We start from the raw sequence: 17,542 nt of genomic DNA, 5'->3' as shown, positions 1-17,542 counted from the left end.
GCACCTATCCCTCAGGGGGTAGAAAGCAAGGGCTCGCTAGTGAACCTCGTGGGCCAACAGACCCCTTTGTTGTTCGCTATACTGTAACTGAAGAAATATCTGAGCCTCCGCTTCCCAAGCATGAATAAATAAATCATCTTTGTTTAAACTTCCCGTACAGCTCACACTCCACCGCCGCTAATCCCACCTGATCGTATTCCAATTGCCACCCCGGCCCACCGTGACCTTGGGGCCCGATTCACTCGGTGTTCAGTTATCCTGGCATTTTCCTGAAATATTTAATCTATAATTTCTTCACCTAATGAGAAGCATATAGGCTACAACTTAATTTCCTGCAATAGTTCCCAATTCCCAGTACTTCCCATATCTCCAAATATAGTTGATAGCTCACTAAAAATGGTGCAGTACTAGAGAATGGTAGGGTGGCTAATTTAGGCCTCTATTTAATAAAAAATAACAAAGAAAGACTCAGAGAGACTCAGACAAACTTGACTTCAGATGTGGGTAAGATATTAAAAACATTATATAGTATTCAAACTAGTATAACTAAACAAGAAACAGTCAGCATGGATTCATGCAAGGAAGGTCATGCCTGACAAAGTTGCTTGAATTTTTTGAGTGCATTACTGAAGTGGGAGATAAAGGTGAAACTGGGGACATAATTTATCTAGATTTAGGGAAAGCATTAGATTGTATATCATACACCAGGATTAATTTACAAGGTCAGAAAGTATAGTATAAGGGAGAAGTACTGAAATGGATTAAAATTGGCTAATGTACAAAAAGCAGAAGGTATCTTCAGAATAGAGAAGATATTTGACCTTACTGTCAATGAAGCTTGTGATGTGGCAGGCAAATGATATTGGCGTGTAATGTGTCTAGACAAAATGATTAAAATCCCCTAAATATAAGTATTTCTTGTTCATCTAACAAAGGTAAGTGTCTTCAGTAGTGGTAAAGTTTATCAGTTGTACAACAGTGAAAAGCAATCCTTGTGACTACCAAAATAATAAAATCTTTCCTTATTCCCACCCTCCTCTTTTTTTCACTTTGAGTTAAGCCAAAAAAAAAATAACGCCATGTTCTGGATGACATCTGTAATAAAAAATGCAGAAAGGCAAAGCAGATATTTTTGGAAATGAAAGCCAACACAGATTGGTACCATCTGAGAATTTGGCTCTCAGTATTCTATGCTATAGTGAGGTACAACCAAGTCGATCTTAATTCATAATTCCCAAGGGAAAGTATCCAAGATGCACAAGTTATTTAATGGTCTAAAAATAGAAAGAAAACCTGATCATTGAGAGATACAATCTGAGCACAGTTTTCCACCCTCTTTAAAGGATGAAAAGGTCAGGGCCCCTCTACATATGCAGCTAGAGGTATAGTGGATGTAACGTGATTCACATGATCATACCTCCTGCCATGTCACATGCATATAGGAGACGACGCAATTGTGGAATTGTGCACTAGATCCCATTGCGCCTAACTGCTAGTTCAGGAGGAGTCTGATTTTGGACTTCCCCTGCATGGGCAAGAAGCAAGCTGTTGCAGGTGGGAGCCCCCTCAAGTGAGGGACTCTGAGATGCAGGGGCACCCCACACTTCCCCTGTGGTGGGGAGACTGCCTCTGCAGCAATCACCCCACCCTGGCAATTTCATGCACCCTCAAGGTGGGGTGATTGCCATAGCAATATACCCAGTCCAGAATTTTCATGCACCCCCAGGGCTGGGAGATCATAGCCATGCCATGCAGCTGCTGGGATGCAGCTGGGTCCTGGCACTGGGAGGCACAGTGTGGAGACTGAGTATCTGCAGCTATGGGACTCCGGGTTGCAGTGGTTGTTGGGTACTGCCAGGACCCAGAGTTTCAGCAGTTGTGGGACTCACAGCCCCAGCTCGGAGCCCACAGCTGGTGGGGTTCCCAGCCACAGGGGAGAACCTGCTACATGTGCAGATTAAAGCTTCATAACAACCAGGTATAAAGTTAGTACACATTTTCAAGGTCTAACTTTATAGCTGGTTGGAATTTTTTATCATGCACACATAGCTGGTCTCAAGGTAATTGTGCAATACCTGTAACAAGTAGAGGGTGTATCAGAAATGTGTGCTAACCATGAAGAAAGGTTGACTTTTTAATGTTGAAAATTATATTCACTATATGATAAAAATATAGGAATATTATATTTTGCTTTGATATACCAATGTAGCCAAACAGCCAGGTATTTTCCTGTGCCCTTCTAAAATTTCCAATAAGTAGCAAATCCAGCAGTCTCATCTGTCTCGACTCTGTAATTCAGACTTCCATTTCCATTTCAAATCCAATTCTTAACGAATATGCTGTTACTGACATGTACTGGAAAGAGATCACAGCCATCCTACTGAGAACAGGAAAGTTCAAGCCTGCCCTATTCTGATGTCCTTCTGTTGGAAATGTCTCAAAAATAGCGACTGAGCTATATTAGAGGTATATAAATAATTAACAGTTTAATCCAAATAAAAAAGATTTTTGTGATAGTTAAAACTAGTAATTGCAAGTATTAATCCCTCTATTGGATATTGGAGTGAGCAAATATTTAATGCAAGTGCATTTCTTAAATTTCCTCTATTTCTATTCTCTCACCTCCAGCACAGTGAAGCTCTCAGCTGTTCAGCAGGGCTGTGCGAAATTTCACCAGGTGTTTTGTTTCAACGCTGTTTCAACTCATTTCAAGCTCAAAACAGCAAAAGCAAAATCAAAATGAAATGAAAGGCTTCAAAACAGCCTCTAAATGAAACTAGGATGCTTGAAATGTTTTGAAGATTCAGAGGCTGGCCTTGAAGGGAAACAGAAACAAACGAGAGGAAAGAGGAAGCGGTGGCGGAAGGACTGCTCTGATATTGAGATGTGTAGCGGCCAGTGACTGATCCTTCCCTGAGGTTCCTTTCAATCCCAGTGTGCTGGGGGGGGACTAAAAAACAGCTGTGCCTTAACACACATACATGCGCGTGCGTACACACACACACACCATGAGTTTTGCTTGTCAACAGCCTGAGGTACAGTTTCCCAGACACCCCTGCACCTAACTCCTTGAAACTTGGCAGGCATTGTGGTCTCAGCAGGGGCTACCATTTCTGCTGTTTTTTGTTCTCCTATGCCTTCACACTTAAAAGTGACAGGAATTTTGTTTTCAGGATTTTGAGGTACAGTTTCGCTGAAAACCCTGCACCTATTTCCTTGAAACTTGACAAACTTTGTAGCCTCAGCAGGGGCTATCCTCCCTGTTATTTTCCTTTGAATCAGGCAAGAAATGACAAAGTTATAGGCAGTTTTGTGATTCCCCATTACAGCCTATGGGTGAAAACGTCAAAACTGTTTCACTGTTTCGACGGTGTTTCGACAAAACAAAATGCAACAGTGCTTTGAAACTAAACAAAACTTGAAACAAAACACTGTTCCAGTGAAACAGTAAAATGGAAGTCGAAATGAAATGATGCTGTTTCACACAGCCCTGCTGTTCAGCTCCATGACCAGGTTAAAAGGCACAACATTCTGTTTGTGTGCATCTCATTATGAGTGACATGTGTCTTCTCCTGTGCCAAGGTATCAGCTGTGAGTACCTTCAGCTAAAATTCAATACAGTCAGAAAGATTCAGACTGAAAACAAATCAGCCTTTGCGAAACTACTTTTTTCTTTTGAATCTCTCATAATGCCTGCTGGTCCCACTAGTAATTCTTGAAAGGAAGAGAAGGATAAGCATAGACCCTAATCTGAGGGGCAAAAAAATACTCCTTGAACTGTGCCAGGAGCTGGGAATGGAATCAGAGTTACTGCTAATCCAAAGTAGACAATGAAAACTGAGGGGCAGCTGGAGTCCAAGGGAATGAAGCTAGAAGACAAGAAACTAAAGATAACATGAAAGACACCAAGCACAGTGCAAATATGCAGAGCAAATCTATTTTAGGATTTTAGTGATTCAGTGATTTTAGGCATAGCTAGCAGATAATTAAAAGTTTTTTAACCATGAATGACATTTAAAATGGTTCTGCTATGCTTGTAGTGCAAGAGAAATATGTAGATTTAACAGTTCCGTTATAATAGATTATATCTGCATGCAGCAAAACCCCCCAGTTTTTCTTTTTCATTATTATTTATCTTAAAATACATTCCCCCCCTTCCGCAACAATTTCTGACTTTTCTCTCCCTCTCTATTCCCTATAGATAAGTATAAGTGAGCTCAAAATTAGGATAAGCTTTAAGCTTTTTTATTTTTGGTGACAAGTTTTTGGTTTTGGATGTCCATTGTTTTATAATTATTAGGTTTGTACTAATTTTTACTGTTGTATATTGTATTTATTATCATTTTTTAATTGATTTTTGTTGTTTCATATGCATATTATATGGTTTAGGCCTGTGTTTGTAAGTGAACCAAAGTCATGTCAAGTTTCCATTTTATAAGTCAAGCCTCAGGTTTCTGTCCTCTGCCTGGGCATCCCATGTTGCAACAATATGATTCATTGTACCCCTCCCATGTAAATTGGTTCCTGGATGAATGAGAATGATTGGGTATGATTGAAATACAAGGGTAGCGGGCCTCTATTAAATGGCCTGTAAAGACTGGGCCATCCCCTCGCATTGATTCATCCAGGAACTACAGACCTCACCCAGGAACAGAGACATGACCAGCATTTGAAAAACAAAAGATCCTGCAAAACCAGCAACTCTCACCATTACAGACACCTGAAACTGCACATCCCTGCATGAGCACACATGCTCAGTATGCCAGGGGCTAACCCTTGCCTGGGCATGCCCCCTGTCACTAGGGTCACTCATGGTCTGCCCCTATAAAGAGAGGCAGTGAAGACAGACCCAGTGACAACACCATTTCCATCCAGACCAGACCACCTTCATGTCTCCTATCAACCCAGAGGCCTGCCGGTGACCCCCTCTGGACAACATCTACTGGACAAGGACCCCTTTCCAGCCTGGCTAGGCAGATATTAGCTGCATACCTCCTCCTACAATTTGGACTCTCTCTTTCCTCCTGGACTTCAGTGGAGTTCAGCCCCTGCACCAAGCCTCTCTAACCTCTGCTGCCATTGTGTGTGTGTGGCCATTGTGTATGTGTGGGTGTGTGTGGGTGCAAGGGAACCATTTGGCATTGTGTCACCATCTCCCCTGTTCAATAAAACCATTGTCATTTGCAACCCTGAGTTGGGGCATGTTTTACTGAATCCCAGTCCCTTCCTTATCTTAAATTCCAGCCTCATTCTCTCTCTCAGCTCCAGTTCCCACCCTCTCTGCTAGTTTCCCCATCTCCTCCCAATTTCGTCTTCCCTTTTCTGCCACCTCTCAGCCTCTCCTTGCTTCCCGGCTGCTTTTCCTGTGACTTTCTGCTGCCTCTCTCTCTCTCTCTCTCTCTCTCTCTTTCGCTCTCTCTCTGTTTTCAGGCTCCGCCCCTGCACCTTCTGTAATTCCACCCCACCTGCAGCTTCCCAGCTCCTATTAGCTGTCCTGCAATTCTCTCCAACTTCCAGCACCTACTGCCACTCACTGCAACTTCTCTAGCTGCCTCAGAGCCATCCTCTGGCTCCCCACACACAGAGCCCTCTTTAACACCCATACTTTCCCTTAGTCCCATTTTTCCCCCTCCCCATCTACATTTTCAGCTCCCCCATAGCTCCAGTCCCACACTCTGTGCCAGCATACTTCCCTGTTCTGCAGGCTTTGGGCATAGTATTTTAATCAATTAAGATCAATTAACCTAAAGTTACCCCCAAGCCTCAGTTCTTCAGCCCAGGCCCCTGTAGTCTACCAGTTCTAATCCTGGTCCTGGTAACTTTAACCCCCTACACTTCTACTTTCCTACCTTAACCTTTCTCCAGTTATCCCAAGTACACCAAGCATATACATATCACAATATCCAACTTAGGAACTCATTTGTGTGTATGTGTAGGTGGGTGGTATGTGTGTATATTAGTGAATACACACACACACATATACACACACACACACACACACATATATATAGATATAGATTGTGTGTGTGTGTGTGTGTGTGTGTGATATATGAATTATTAATCCACATATGTGTATTGAAGGTGCAGGTGTTGGTAACTGATTCTGTCTAAATTTGGTTTGTGTAGTGTGTGTGAACCCAGACTAGTTATTTGGAATGTGTATCTGAGTTGCTACTGTGTGTGCACGTATATATATGGCATTGTGTGCATGATATGCGACTTAGTGAACTGTGTCTAACTTTTGGAGTGTATAGTGTATGTTCCTGAGCTGGTAGTGTGAGTGTGTATGCCTAATAGGGGTGTATGCACCTAGTGAGTGTGTGCTTAATTGATTTTTATGTGTGCATGTGCAATTGTACACCACACTCTTCTGTCTAACAGCACAATATTGAGATCCTGAGCACTGGCCTGAACCCCCAGGGCAACATGTGTAATTTGATATGGGTACTATTTGGTATGGTGGTCTATAATATTAGTACTGATTCCTGTCATACAAAATGAAAAAGTGTCTTTTATCCAGAATCCCACTTGGTATACAACGTGACTTTTTATAGCATGTTAAAAATCTTTAACTAAACTTGTGATATTATCACTGATAAAACAGAGAAACATAAAATGACCATAATAATTAATAAGAATAATAAAGTTAATTTAAATACTTGAATATTTATACTTTCATTGCCCACCTGCTCCACATCAGAACTTGGAGAAATAAGTAACTTCTGCTACATAATCAGGAAATGTGATAAAGAACTTCTTAATACACTTCGTAATTTGTTTTCCATTGTTAACTACTATTGGCACTATAGGCATTTCACAGCCTTCTTCTCCAACAACTGCCTCAGTACAGTTATCTTAGCTTCTCTTCTTTCCTAAATCTTACAATAAATATTAAATCAAAATGTGTTCCTATCTCATGAAATGTGGTAGTTTTTTATGCCAGCATATTCTATTCTCAGTAGAAACAATTCTCTGTTTGACAAATAATGTAGAACACAGCTTATGTCCACTTCATTTCCTGCATTTTGACTGTTGCTGAGATGGTTATTGAAACCACGTCTGAATCTTTTGGTGTATTCCAAGTAAGCTTTCAACTGCCTTGGAAACAACAAGATTCAATAAGATTCACAAAAGAAAAGAAAGAAACTATTAACCTCTATCATAAGCAATAGAAGGGTGTCATTCTGTCATGTCTCCTCCAATCTTTTATCTTGTGAAAAGCATGAGCAAGGCAAAGCCTGCTTATGTTAACAAAAATGGAGCCAATGTATGTATCCAGGAACATACCTTTCTGATCCAAAGTGACTCACATCACTATTAAGTAGGAGGACCTTTTAGCTATTGTACTGGGGTTTTGAAAAAGAATGGGCAAATGAATTCAAAATATTCTTTTTTCTCAGAAATGTTCTTGTGAGCAAAGACACCTCTCCAGCTGACTTGAATTAAATCCATAGACAGGCCATCCCCCTCTGCCCCTTTTGAAGGAATGACTCTGGACATAGTTGAGTACTTTCCCCATCTTAGTAGCCAACTCTTTTCGAGAGTGACTTTACCTCTGTCACATTCCTATAAACATCATGTTACTATTGGCTGTTCATGAAGATAGAAAGGGTAGCCTTACTCAATAATAGGATGATCTCCACATACAGATCATACCACCATTCAGATATTCTTCAATTAAACATAATCTCATCAAGATACCACCACTGATTAGATAAAGGATTAAATTTGTTACAAAACTTGATCAAGATTTATGGCTAGAAAGTGAATGAAGTTGATATTCCTATTAGACTGTTTGAAAAACAGGGTGTGAAATCATACAGTATTTTTTCAGACAAAGCTTTGATAATTGACTTAATTCTGGCCAGTAAACTTCTGTAATAATCTAAACTAATACGTAAGTGAAAGCGATGAGAAAATTGGCTTGCTGCTCTGTATCGGGATGCATTCCTAGTTTAATGTGAACGTACTTGAAAAACCAACAAATGGCACTAGGGCATTTTGAGTTATTAATATAAAACCCCTAGAATATATACACTGCTGATGTACCTATTATGAAAACTATACCAACTTCTGCTCCCAGAAGCAACACTGGCAATTAAAAAAAAAACCCTCCAGAAAAGCCTCACAATGTACCTCCACTGTAAGACAGTGCATATATATGTCTCCCATCTTGATTTTGTTGCTAATAGAGTGACTTTATGTAGATGTCCCAAGCCACTGCAAAGATAGATAAAACACTTGCAGTAGTTTCCTGCCATGACACAATAAGCACGTGTAACTCATTATGGGTGTCCAGTGGAACTGAAGACTTTAGTAAGGTCGATGAAGGACATATACAGGAAACCAGTGGCAAAATTATTACATATTTCTTCTGGAATTGACATTAAATACTGAATGGATGGAGAGCTTTTCAACCTGGAACAGTTTTACTCAAAGACTAAAGTACTCAAACAACCATCTTTGACCTTTAATATGCTGATGACTGTGCCATCCTTCCACACCCTGAGGAAAACCTCCAGATGGTGCTGGATCTTGTCAGAGAAGCCTCCTGAACTCTGGGCATGTCTCTCAACATGGAGAACACCAAAGTGCTCTGTCAGCCTGTCCCAGGCCATCCCCCTCTGCCCCTTTTGAAGGAATTACTCTGGACATAGTTGAGTACTTTCCGCATCTTAGTAGCCACCTCTTTTGGAGAGTGAACAGTAATGAGGAAATCCAGTGTGCATATGCCCCCTTTAGTAAATTGCTTTGGCTTGTCTTTATTCATTGTAATCTCCAGGAAGACACCAAGATACAGGTCTACAATGAAGTCATCTTCCCCCCTCTCCTCTACAGATGTGAAACATGGGTGACCTACTGTTGTCATCTCAAAAGCCTGGAGAGATATCACCAATGATATCTCCAGAAAATCTTCCCCAACAAATGGAAAAATCATTGCATGAGTGCCAGCATCCTTGCTGAAGCCATTGTTACCAGCATTGGGTCAGTGATGCTCAAGCACCAATACTGCTCGACTGGACATTGTGGGTGGATGCCTGACTTTTGACTCCAAAAGAAGTGCTCTACTCCAAGCTTCATAATGCCTTGAACTATCCTATGATGGCCAAAGGAAATACTTCTAGCATACAGTAAAAGCACACTCAAGAAAAGGGATATAGGCATCAAGATCTGGGAGGAGCTGACTGCCAATCAACTCCAATGGCACCACAACCAAGTGGCAGCCCATTCTGAACTATAGCGCTTGAAGCAGAGAAGAGATAGGTATGCCAGCCCGCAGCCTACTCTCCCCTTACCAAAAGACTGTAAGGATCTGTGGCTTAAGGATTGGGTACTTAAGTCACTTCAAGTTCCATCAATGAAATGTGGTAGAAACCATCCTCAAACTGAGGGATTAAGGGATTCCAACGCCTACATCTATTAAGGTATCACGGTTAAAATATATAGCTTCTTCCCATATAGGTATAAACCTTCAAACTATCTAAGTACATGCATGAATGCTTTGAAAAGTAAAGTAAAGATCAATGTAAAAAAGGAGTACTATCAAAAGGAGTACCGATGGTGTTTAACACTGAAAAATGCAAGGTTCTCCACCTCGGGAAGAAAAACCTGAAGCATCCTTATAAGCTCAGCAGTGCTATGCTGGCTAGCACTATGGAAGAAAGAGACTTAGGGGTCATCATTGACCACAAGATGAACATGAGCCTGCAATGCAATGCTGCAGCTAGTAAAGAGACCAAAATGCTGGCTTGCATCCATAGGTGCTTCTCAAACAAATCCTGGGACATGATTCTCCCCTTGTACTTGGCCTTGGTGAGGTCGAAGCTGGAATACTGTGACCAGTTTTGGGCTCCACAATTAAAAAAGGATGTGGAGAAGCTTGAGAGACTCCAGAGAAGAGCCACACACATGATCAGAGGTCAGGAAAACAGACCTTATGACGACAGGCTGAGAGCCATGGGGCTATTTAGCCTGGAAAAGCGCAGGCTCAGGGGTGATCCGATGGCCACCTATAAGTTTATCAGTGGTGACCACCAGTATCTGGTGGAACGTTTGTTCACCAGAGCGCCCCAAGGGATGATGAGGTCAAACGGTTATAAACTACTACAAGACAATTTCAGGCTGGGCATAAGGAACAATTTCTTTACTGCCCAAGACCCAAGGTCTGGAACAGCCTGCCATCGGAGGTGGTTTGAACACCTTCAAGAGCAAATTGGATGCTTATCTTGCTGGGATCCTATGACCCCAGCTGACTTCCTGCCCTTCGGGCAGGGGGCTGGACTCAATGATCTTCCAAGGTCCCTACCAGCCTTAATGTTTATGAAATCTATGAAATATGCTGACAATATTATTCCTTGGTCAACGGACAATATCCAGTTACATATTCCTGTGTGCATGTATTACAAATTCACATGAATTGTTACATCTTTTAGATTACATTAGTTTTCATCTACACTAAAATATAGTTCTTTCTGCTGCACTTAAACTGGCACGTCCTTTGAAATTTACTTTTGCTGTGATGATCCTCCAGGGCCCCTTCCAGCCCTAATGTTTATGAAATCTATGAAATCTATGAAGTATGCTGTACACATTTAAAAAAAAAAGATATTTAAAAGTGGAACATGCAGAAAAATTAAAAACTCTTGCAGGTTAGTGAATTTCTAGTTGTAGATTTCTGATGAAGTTGGTCTTCCTTTCAATTGTAATTATGGTGGAAAACCAGCTACCCTAAAGTTAATATTGAGAAAGCCTTTCTGTTTAAATTTGACTCCAAGTGTGCTAAAATCCATGCATTTATTCAGGTTGCCTTGAAATTCGCTGTACGTCATGCAGAGTAGCTAATGATCTAACTGTTATTCCACTTGATCAAGGAAAACCCAAGATACAGCCTTCCTTCTCACCTCACTGTCCCATCAAATAGCATTTGTTAAAGTCAATTTATTCTACATCAACTTTTACTCAAATCATGGGGCTGATCATATCTAAAGTTATGAAAATCATTGGAGTTAGGTTCTTTAGTTAGTCATGTCCCAAACATTCATGTGCAAGCATGTTATAGTGTGTGCATCCACAGAAAGTCTATCCAAAATAGCTACAAGTATGAAAATGAATACAACAGCTGTAGTATAGGCAGATAATTCCTACAAGCTATTGCCAAGGTCACAGGGTCAGGGAAGGGGACAGAGTTCATTTCCTGATTTTAAGACACTTGAGTATAACTGAACTAGACTTTCTGGAAGAATGAAGGGTAGTGCTTTAGTGCTTGAACTCTGAGTAAACTGTTGTTTTTATGTGTCAGTGAATAACTGCAACTGTTTTCACCCTAGAAACAGTCAGGAACTGTCCATTGGAATTATTTTCTGATGAAATGTATCCTTTTTACAAAATTGAATTTCTCCATAGGAAAGGCTGGGAGAAATCAGAATGACAACTTCCCCAGTGCCTGCTTCCCTGCAGTGCAGAGTTAAATGGATAAAAGCCTTTCAGGAAGGCTACAGAGACTAAGTACCCTGTTTCTCTGCTTCTCTTGCACCTCTGATAGAATTTGGGCACTCATCCTTCCCTTACCCTACCCCAGAGCTCTCTGCCAGCTCTCTGGATATGTTTACATGTAGTGCTGGGCACAGGGAGCTAGCACTATACTGAGTTTGGGTACCGAAAGCAGAGCAGCCACATTGTTGCAATGTTTTGCTTAGCTATAGTATCCTGCTCCTCAGCAGTAATTTGTATAGATACTGGAAGAACTCAAGACCTTTAAACATTTGGTTCCAACACAGCCAGTTGCAAGAGGCTGCACTGTACTGGGTAGCTATACTAACTCTATTAAAACATCCAAAATTCTCTGACTAAAGAAGCCCAAATCCACAATTTTCTTCTGTTAAATGAAATGACATTATATATATAGATATTAGTTGAACACAATGTTTTATTGATATATTTATCATTTTAAAGCAACATGGAAGACTTCCAGTGTCTTGGTCATTATAGCAAAATACATTCTAAATACCTATATACTTTGCCATTTGATTTTGGGTTTTTATATGATGGAAAATCAGAGCTTCCCTTACCCCCTTTACTCACCAGGATGCAGGTCCAGCTGTGGCTGTCCCCCCTGCTGCTCTGTGGTCCTGAGCAGTAGGGTGGTGCAAAGTTTCAGGTGCTGATTTGATTCGGAGGAGATTTGGCAGCTGAGTCTTCAAATCTGAATTGAATCGGGAGACCAATAAAAAGGTCCAAATCGATTCAAAGCTCTCCGAATTGATTCAGGAAAGATTCAGAGAGATTTGGAGATCTGGGCAGTCCCCACTCTTTGCTGCAGGGAGCTGGACCCAAACTCCATACCAGTAAGTAGGGGGTGGGGGATAGGGCTGGAGGAGGGGGAGGAGACCACAGGGGGACCCTATGAGTCTTTAAATTGTGGTACATTTTCTGTTTAAATGCACTTATTTAGACTTTCCCCTGTTCCCTCCCTCTACCTCCTCTCCCCAAGTAAAATGAAATCAGGTTCCACTACCTGAAAAGTGTGAAAAATACAAACCTGGTAACACAAGAATCCTAAAGACCCAATACAGATCAAAGCTTCTGCTTTGTACCAGTTCAATGGATCCCTGAACAGTGCTGCACTACATTGCTATTATTCAAGCAGGTGGCATATTATTATTCTTACAGATTGATACTTTTGCTTATTATCCCCTTGACTGCACAAAAAAACACAGTAATTTGAATCTAATAATGCCTATAAAAACTTCCATTAGTAATACAGCTTGTAATTAAAGGCACAAAGAAAATATCACTGGACTAGCATAACTATTGTTTTTTAATTGATGTAGTCTGTTACCACATTTGGCTACACTGGCATCATTGATTTTATATAAGAGAAAAAGACAGGACTTTTTGATAGGTTTAAAACAGTTGCTGTACACATTTTTGTTTTATGTATCCAAATGACAGTAATCTTGTAATAGAAGAAACCAAAAATAATCAAAATAAAAAACAGTTTATAAAGCAAACATAATGGGAAATGCGTCAGTTTCATATAAATTACTGCACTTATCAAATAATTAAGAACAGGAAAGAATGAAACAAATGTAAAATATATGCTGACTCATTCAAAATATTTCTAAGTAGCAGCTATGCAACTTAAATTTTGTTTTCCTCCTTGGAGTACTGAAATTCCCTATACTCCTGGGCAGAGCCATCCCTAGGGGTGTGTGGGGCCTGGGGCATATAAGCCTGTGCGGGGCCAGCAACCGGCCAGAGCCGGCAGTGCTCAATGGCGGCAAAGCCAGTGGCACTTGGCAGTGGTGACACGGCACTGTCTGTGGGGCCCCCCGAAGTGCAGGGCGTGGGGCTGTTGCCCCAATTCATGTGTGTGTCCCTGCTCCCCCTCACCAAGGATGGCCCTGCTCCTTGGTATATTCAGGAAACAGTGCTGGGTTTAAGGTGTACCTTATCAAAAACTTCTGAAGAAACGGTCTTTTGTGAGACTGTATACCCAATGTACTTGAATCCAGGATGAGGTTTTTTTCCCTCCCACACTCAGCATGGGGAAAAAAGCCCCTCATCTTTGATTATAGAACAAGGTAGCAGAGGGCAGGCAGCTGCTATGGCTCTGGCTCTAACAGGAGTTTAGAGTTGGAGCCACAGCCACTGCTCCCCCACCTACCCCTATGCCCTATTCCCCATCCCCCACTCTGTCCTCCTCTCCTCTTTCCTCCCACTTTCTGTTGTGGCTCCAGCCTGGTACGTGGAGCACATGCTGGCTTCAGCCTCCCTGGCCTGGGAGCAACAATGACAATGGTGGCACCTCCAGCCCCAATTGGTCCTGGGGCAGGAGCTGCTAGTGCTAGATACCACTGCTTCCTGGCCATGCAGGGACTGAAGCCAGTATATACTTCATGCTGTGACCCAGTGCATGGCTGAATGTGGAGCTGGAGCCAGAGCCATGACAGAGAGTGGGTGGGTGCTGGGGAGAGGGGAACAGGCAGCAAGGGGAGCCAAGCAGGGAGAGAGCAAATGGTTGGGTGGGCAGAGGTGTTAGGGAGTGCAGGTGACATAGGGGGCAGGTGCTGGAGGGCCCAGGTACAGGTGACAGGTGGAGCAGGTAGCATGGGATGGGGGGCAAGTGGTAGGTCCTCGCTCCTGCTCCCTGCTTTCCCTGTTGCAGTGGTGAGGAGATGGCTTTAAGACAACTCTCCAATAATTCGATTCTATACATGGAAAATTATAACTATATATATTTTCTAATGTAAAAGCTAATTATTGTGGGGGAGGTATCTTAAATTCAGAGTTATCTTGGATTTGGATAAATACAAGATGTTTTCGAAGTAAGAGTATGGGATTTTGATTCCTGACGTAAGGACTAGTTCAAAGCTAGAAATAAGAGACCTTCTTCTATGAAACTGCTTATACAAGAATACTGATGTCTCATATAGCACCAGTGTCTGGGGTGTCATATGGCACCAGTTCAGTCCGCAATCACAATTTACATAACTGGAGTGAAATTTGGTGTATGTACTTGATACATAACAGTTGACATCCACAATTGTTTAAAAAAATCTCAAAGTTTCCATTTCCTTTTTTCTTTTCTGCCCATCTATACCACTCTGATTTTTCCTTGGTATATATATTAGGGACCAGCTGTTGTCTTCACTTCACTACTGGGGAGTGTGCATGTGCCAAACTACGTCAACAATTCATCTTTGTCTGGTGTCTCAAATGGCACCAGCCCAATCCACAATCAAATGTTATGTAACTGGAGTTAAATATGGTCTTTGCACTTGATATGTAACAACTGACATCCACAATTATTAAAAAAACAAAACTCAGTTTCCATCGCTTGTGTCCTTCCTCTCCATCTCTATCACTCTGATTCTTTCTTTGTCAGCTCCGTGGTTTTTTTCCTTTGCCTTCTTCCCTTTATCCAAAACAAAACACTCCCCAATCTTCATTGTATTCCAGTCAGGGAAGACCCCTTGCTACCTCAGTTTAACTATTGCCCCCCACCATTTACAACTGAATTAGTTGAGCTCATGTTTGTGACTGCATTGAACTCTTAGGTAAAGAAAACGGAATATTAATCTGCTTTTCTTGAGTGAATGGTGTGACTATTCACATTCAGACATTTAGCTTAATGTCAGCTTGCCTATTTTCTAATATCAGTTTGTCCCGTGATGCTGCTTGAACAATATAAGAAGCTAGCCTTCTCATAGTTGGACTCCTCCCTTTCCCAGTGGAACCACACCTGAGAATATATGATCATAGTATTTGTGTGTGAAAGATGGGGAACTTGCATATTGTCACACCTAACCCAGCCCTGACAGGAAAAGAGAATCAAGACTGAAAATGGAGAGATAACTAAACTGAAAAGAGAGAGAAAGAAGGATAAGTAATAGAGGAAGGATGTGTAAACAGGTCTGGATAATATGTAAATCTTTAGGTTTTCCTAACTAACCACCAATGGTACAGAAGAATGTAATAAATACCAATGGTACTCAAACACCAAGAATGGCAGCACATTTTCCAACGTATTTCAGTACCACAGGTTAGAAAAACACATAATTATTTCAGTTTGAGTAAACAGAAATAAAAATGAAAGAAATTAAAAACCACATAAGAAAATGGTAGGAAGGAGGCAAATCCATGAATAATTTTACACACAGTATAAAAAAGAAATTAGAGACAAGAGAAATGATCAGGTCACAGGGAACAGAAATGTCACATTTAAAGCAGAATTAATAAAATGGGTCATGAATGAATAAGTAATTATAGCCCTATCAGCATAGTGCTTGCACTACAAGTTGTTTATGCTAAGAGTGCTCAGCTAATTATTGAGACATTTTTAAGACCTTGCATTGCAGGCCATACTGCAGTCTGAAATGCTCCACTATTATTTTCCTTGGAATGAGACACTGCTATATTTTTTGTGATTCAGTGTACTAATTAAAGTAAAACATTATCATTTGTTACAATCCATAATCCAGGGTTTGCTCCTCTACCACTAATAAATGCAAAAGAAAACTGTAAGACTTTCTGCCTCATTAGGCAACCTCCTACAGGATTGCCCCATATTATTCCCAAATGTACTTTGTTCTGTCTTTATTAGACAACCATATTTTTTATGCTATTGACTTTTGTTTCTCCCTTTAGACAGATTTCACCATAACCTTGAATAAAACATTTTTAGGTGTACTCTAAGTAAAATTAATAAAATACTAGGTTTAACAGACATATTGGTTATATAAATCTTAATATCAGCATTATTCATTCTTTTATTTTAAATTTCAAATGAGCAAATGAATTAATGCTGGGATCTTTCCATTCTACCTAATGACACCAACTCTGGGACTTTCTAAATTTTCAGAGCTAATTTACAGAATCTTTACTCACCTTATCTGTTTTATGAGGGACTACAGAGTGCTTCCTTTTGGAGCTAAGGAAATTAAAACAGTGAGAGGCTTGAATTCATGCATTAGAGGCAGAATTTTCAAAAGTACTTGGTGTCAGCCTCTACAGCATTCATTGACCTCAATGGGAGCAAAACAAAGCCAAAAAGCACTTCTGGAAATCCCTTCCTACATCCAAAATCTGTATTTGAGCTTCTCTCTTCTGATTCATCTCTAATCCAAAAACACATTATTGTTTATGTATATATTTTTTCTCCAGTTTTCCTGGAATTCATATTTGGAATACTGTATAAAGAATAATCTCAAGTGTACATGTTAGATATTTTCATCAACACACAAAATATAAAATGTCTAACCCTTTTTTAGTTAATTACATGGGTAAAAAAAAATGGAAAAAGGAAGTTATACATGTATTTTTTTTATACTGTAATTATAATATTCTTAAAATTAACAGTAAAGAAACAGTTTAAAGAAACATGAACCTAAATACCTCATTTTTACAGGTACATCTTACTGTTTGACTTTATGATTAAACTTCTTTAATAACTGACAGACATTTTAAAAGTATAGAACACATCCTCAGTTTTTTCCAGAGATTTTATTACTAAGCAATTTATGAGTGTATGGAAATGAGAAATCAGTTGAAATTACCTTAATAACTAAATCAAATTTCTGGTGCAAATCCCTGTTTATGGGTTGTAGGAGACTGAGTACAGCTGTTGTAAGATTCATATGGAAATATTGTGGATAATCCTCAGGAGTCCCTGCAAAAAGACATCGAGGTTTGAACATGTAATTGGGAGAAATAAGTACTGTTTGTAATAGCCTTATTTAAATATTTTATTTACTTCACTCATTAAACAACAAAGGAATAAAACTAAATATGTTTAGTACAAAAAGTAAAACACTACCAAAAATTGCACTATATGAGAAATTTCTTTGGGAAGTGATTGTCTTAGGCAACGGGGTGTAGGTTGTAGCCGTGCTGGTCTAAGGACATAGGCAGACAAGGTTCTCTGGGTGACTCTGATATCTTTTACTAAACTTTTATCTTTTATTTAACTTAAAAAGTTGGAAAACAATTATTAAGCAAGCATTTGGGTTCAAAAACCCTTCGTCAGGCTAAGGAAGTTTCA

General features: G+C 40.3%; 1 protein-coding gene across 3 annotated transcripts in view; it reads right to left on the bottom strand.

The window, feature by feature from the left end:
- Window positions 1–17,542, bottom strand: part of PCDH15 (protocadherin related 15) — a 904,082-nt gene that overhangs the window by 449,251 nt on the left and 437,289 nt on the right. For all 3 annotated transcript variants that reach the window (XM_019538590.1, XM_019538589.1, XM_019538591.1), the window contains one exon: window positions 17,058–17,170. In XM_019538590.1, the coding sequence (XP_019394135.1) occupies window positions 17,058–17,170 (113 nt within the window). The remainder of the gene's footprint in view (window positions 1–17,057; window positions 17,171–17,542) is intronic.

The sequence above is a fragment of the Crocodylus porosus genome, unplaced genomic scaffold, assembly GCF_001723895.1.
Source record: "Crocodylus porosus isolate Cpor-Errol unplaced genomic scaffold, CroPor_comp1, whole genome shotgun sequence".
Taxonomy (NCBI): domain Eukaryota; kingdom Metazoa; phylum Chordata; order Crocodylia; family Crocodylidae; genus Crocodylus; species Crocodylus porosus.
The sequence above is the reverse complement of the archived record's forward strand: the minus strand, read 5'-3'. Positions and strand labels throughout refer to the sequence as shown.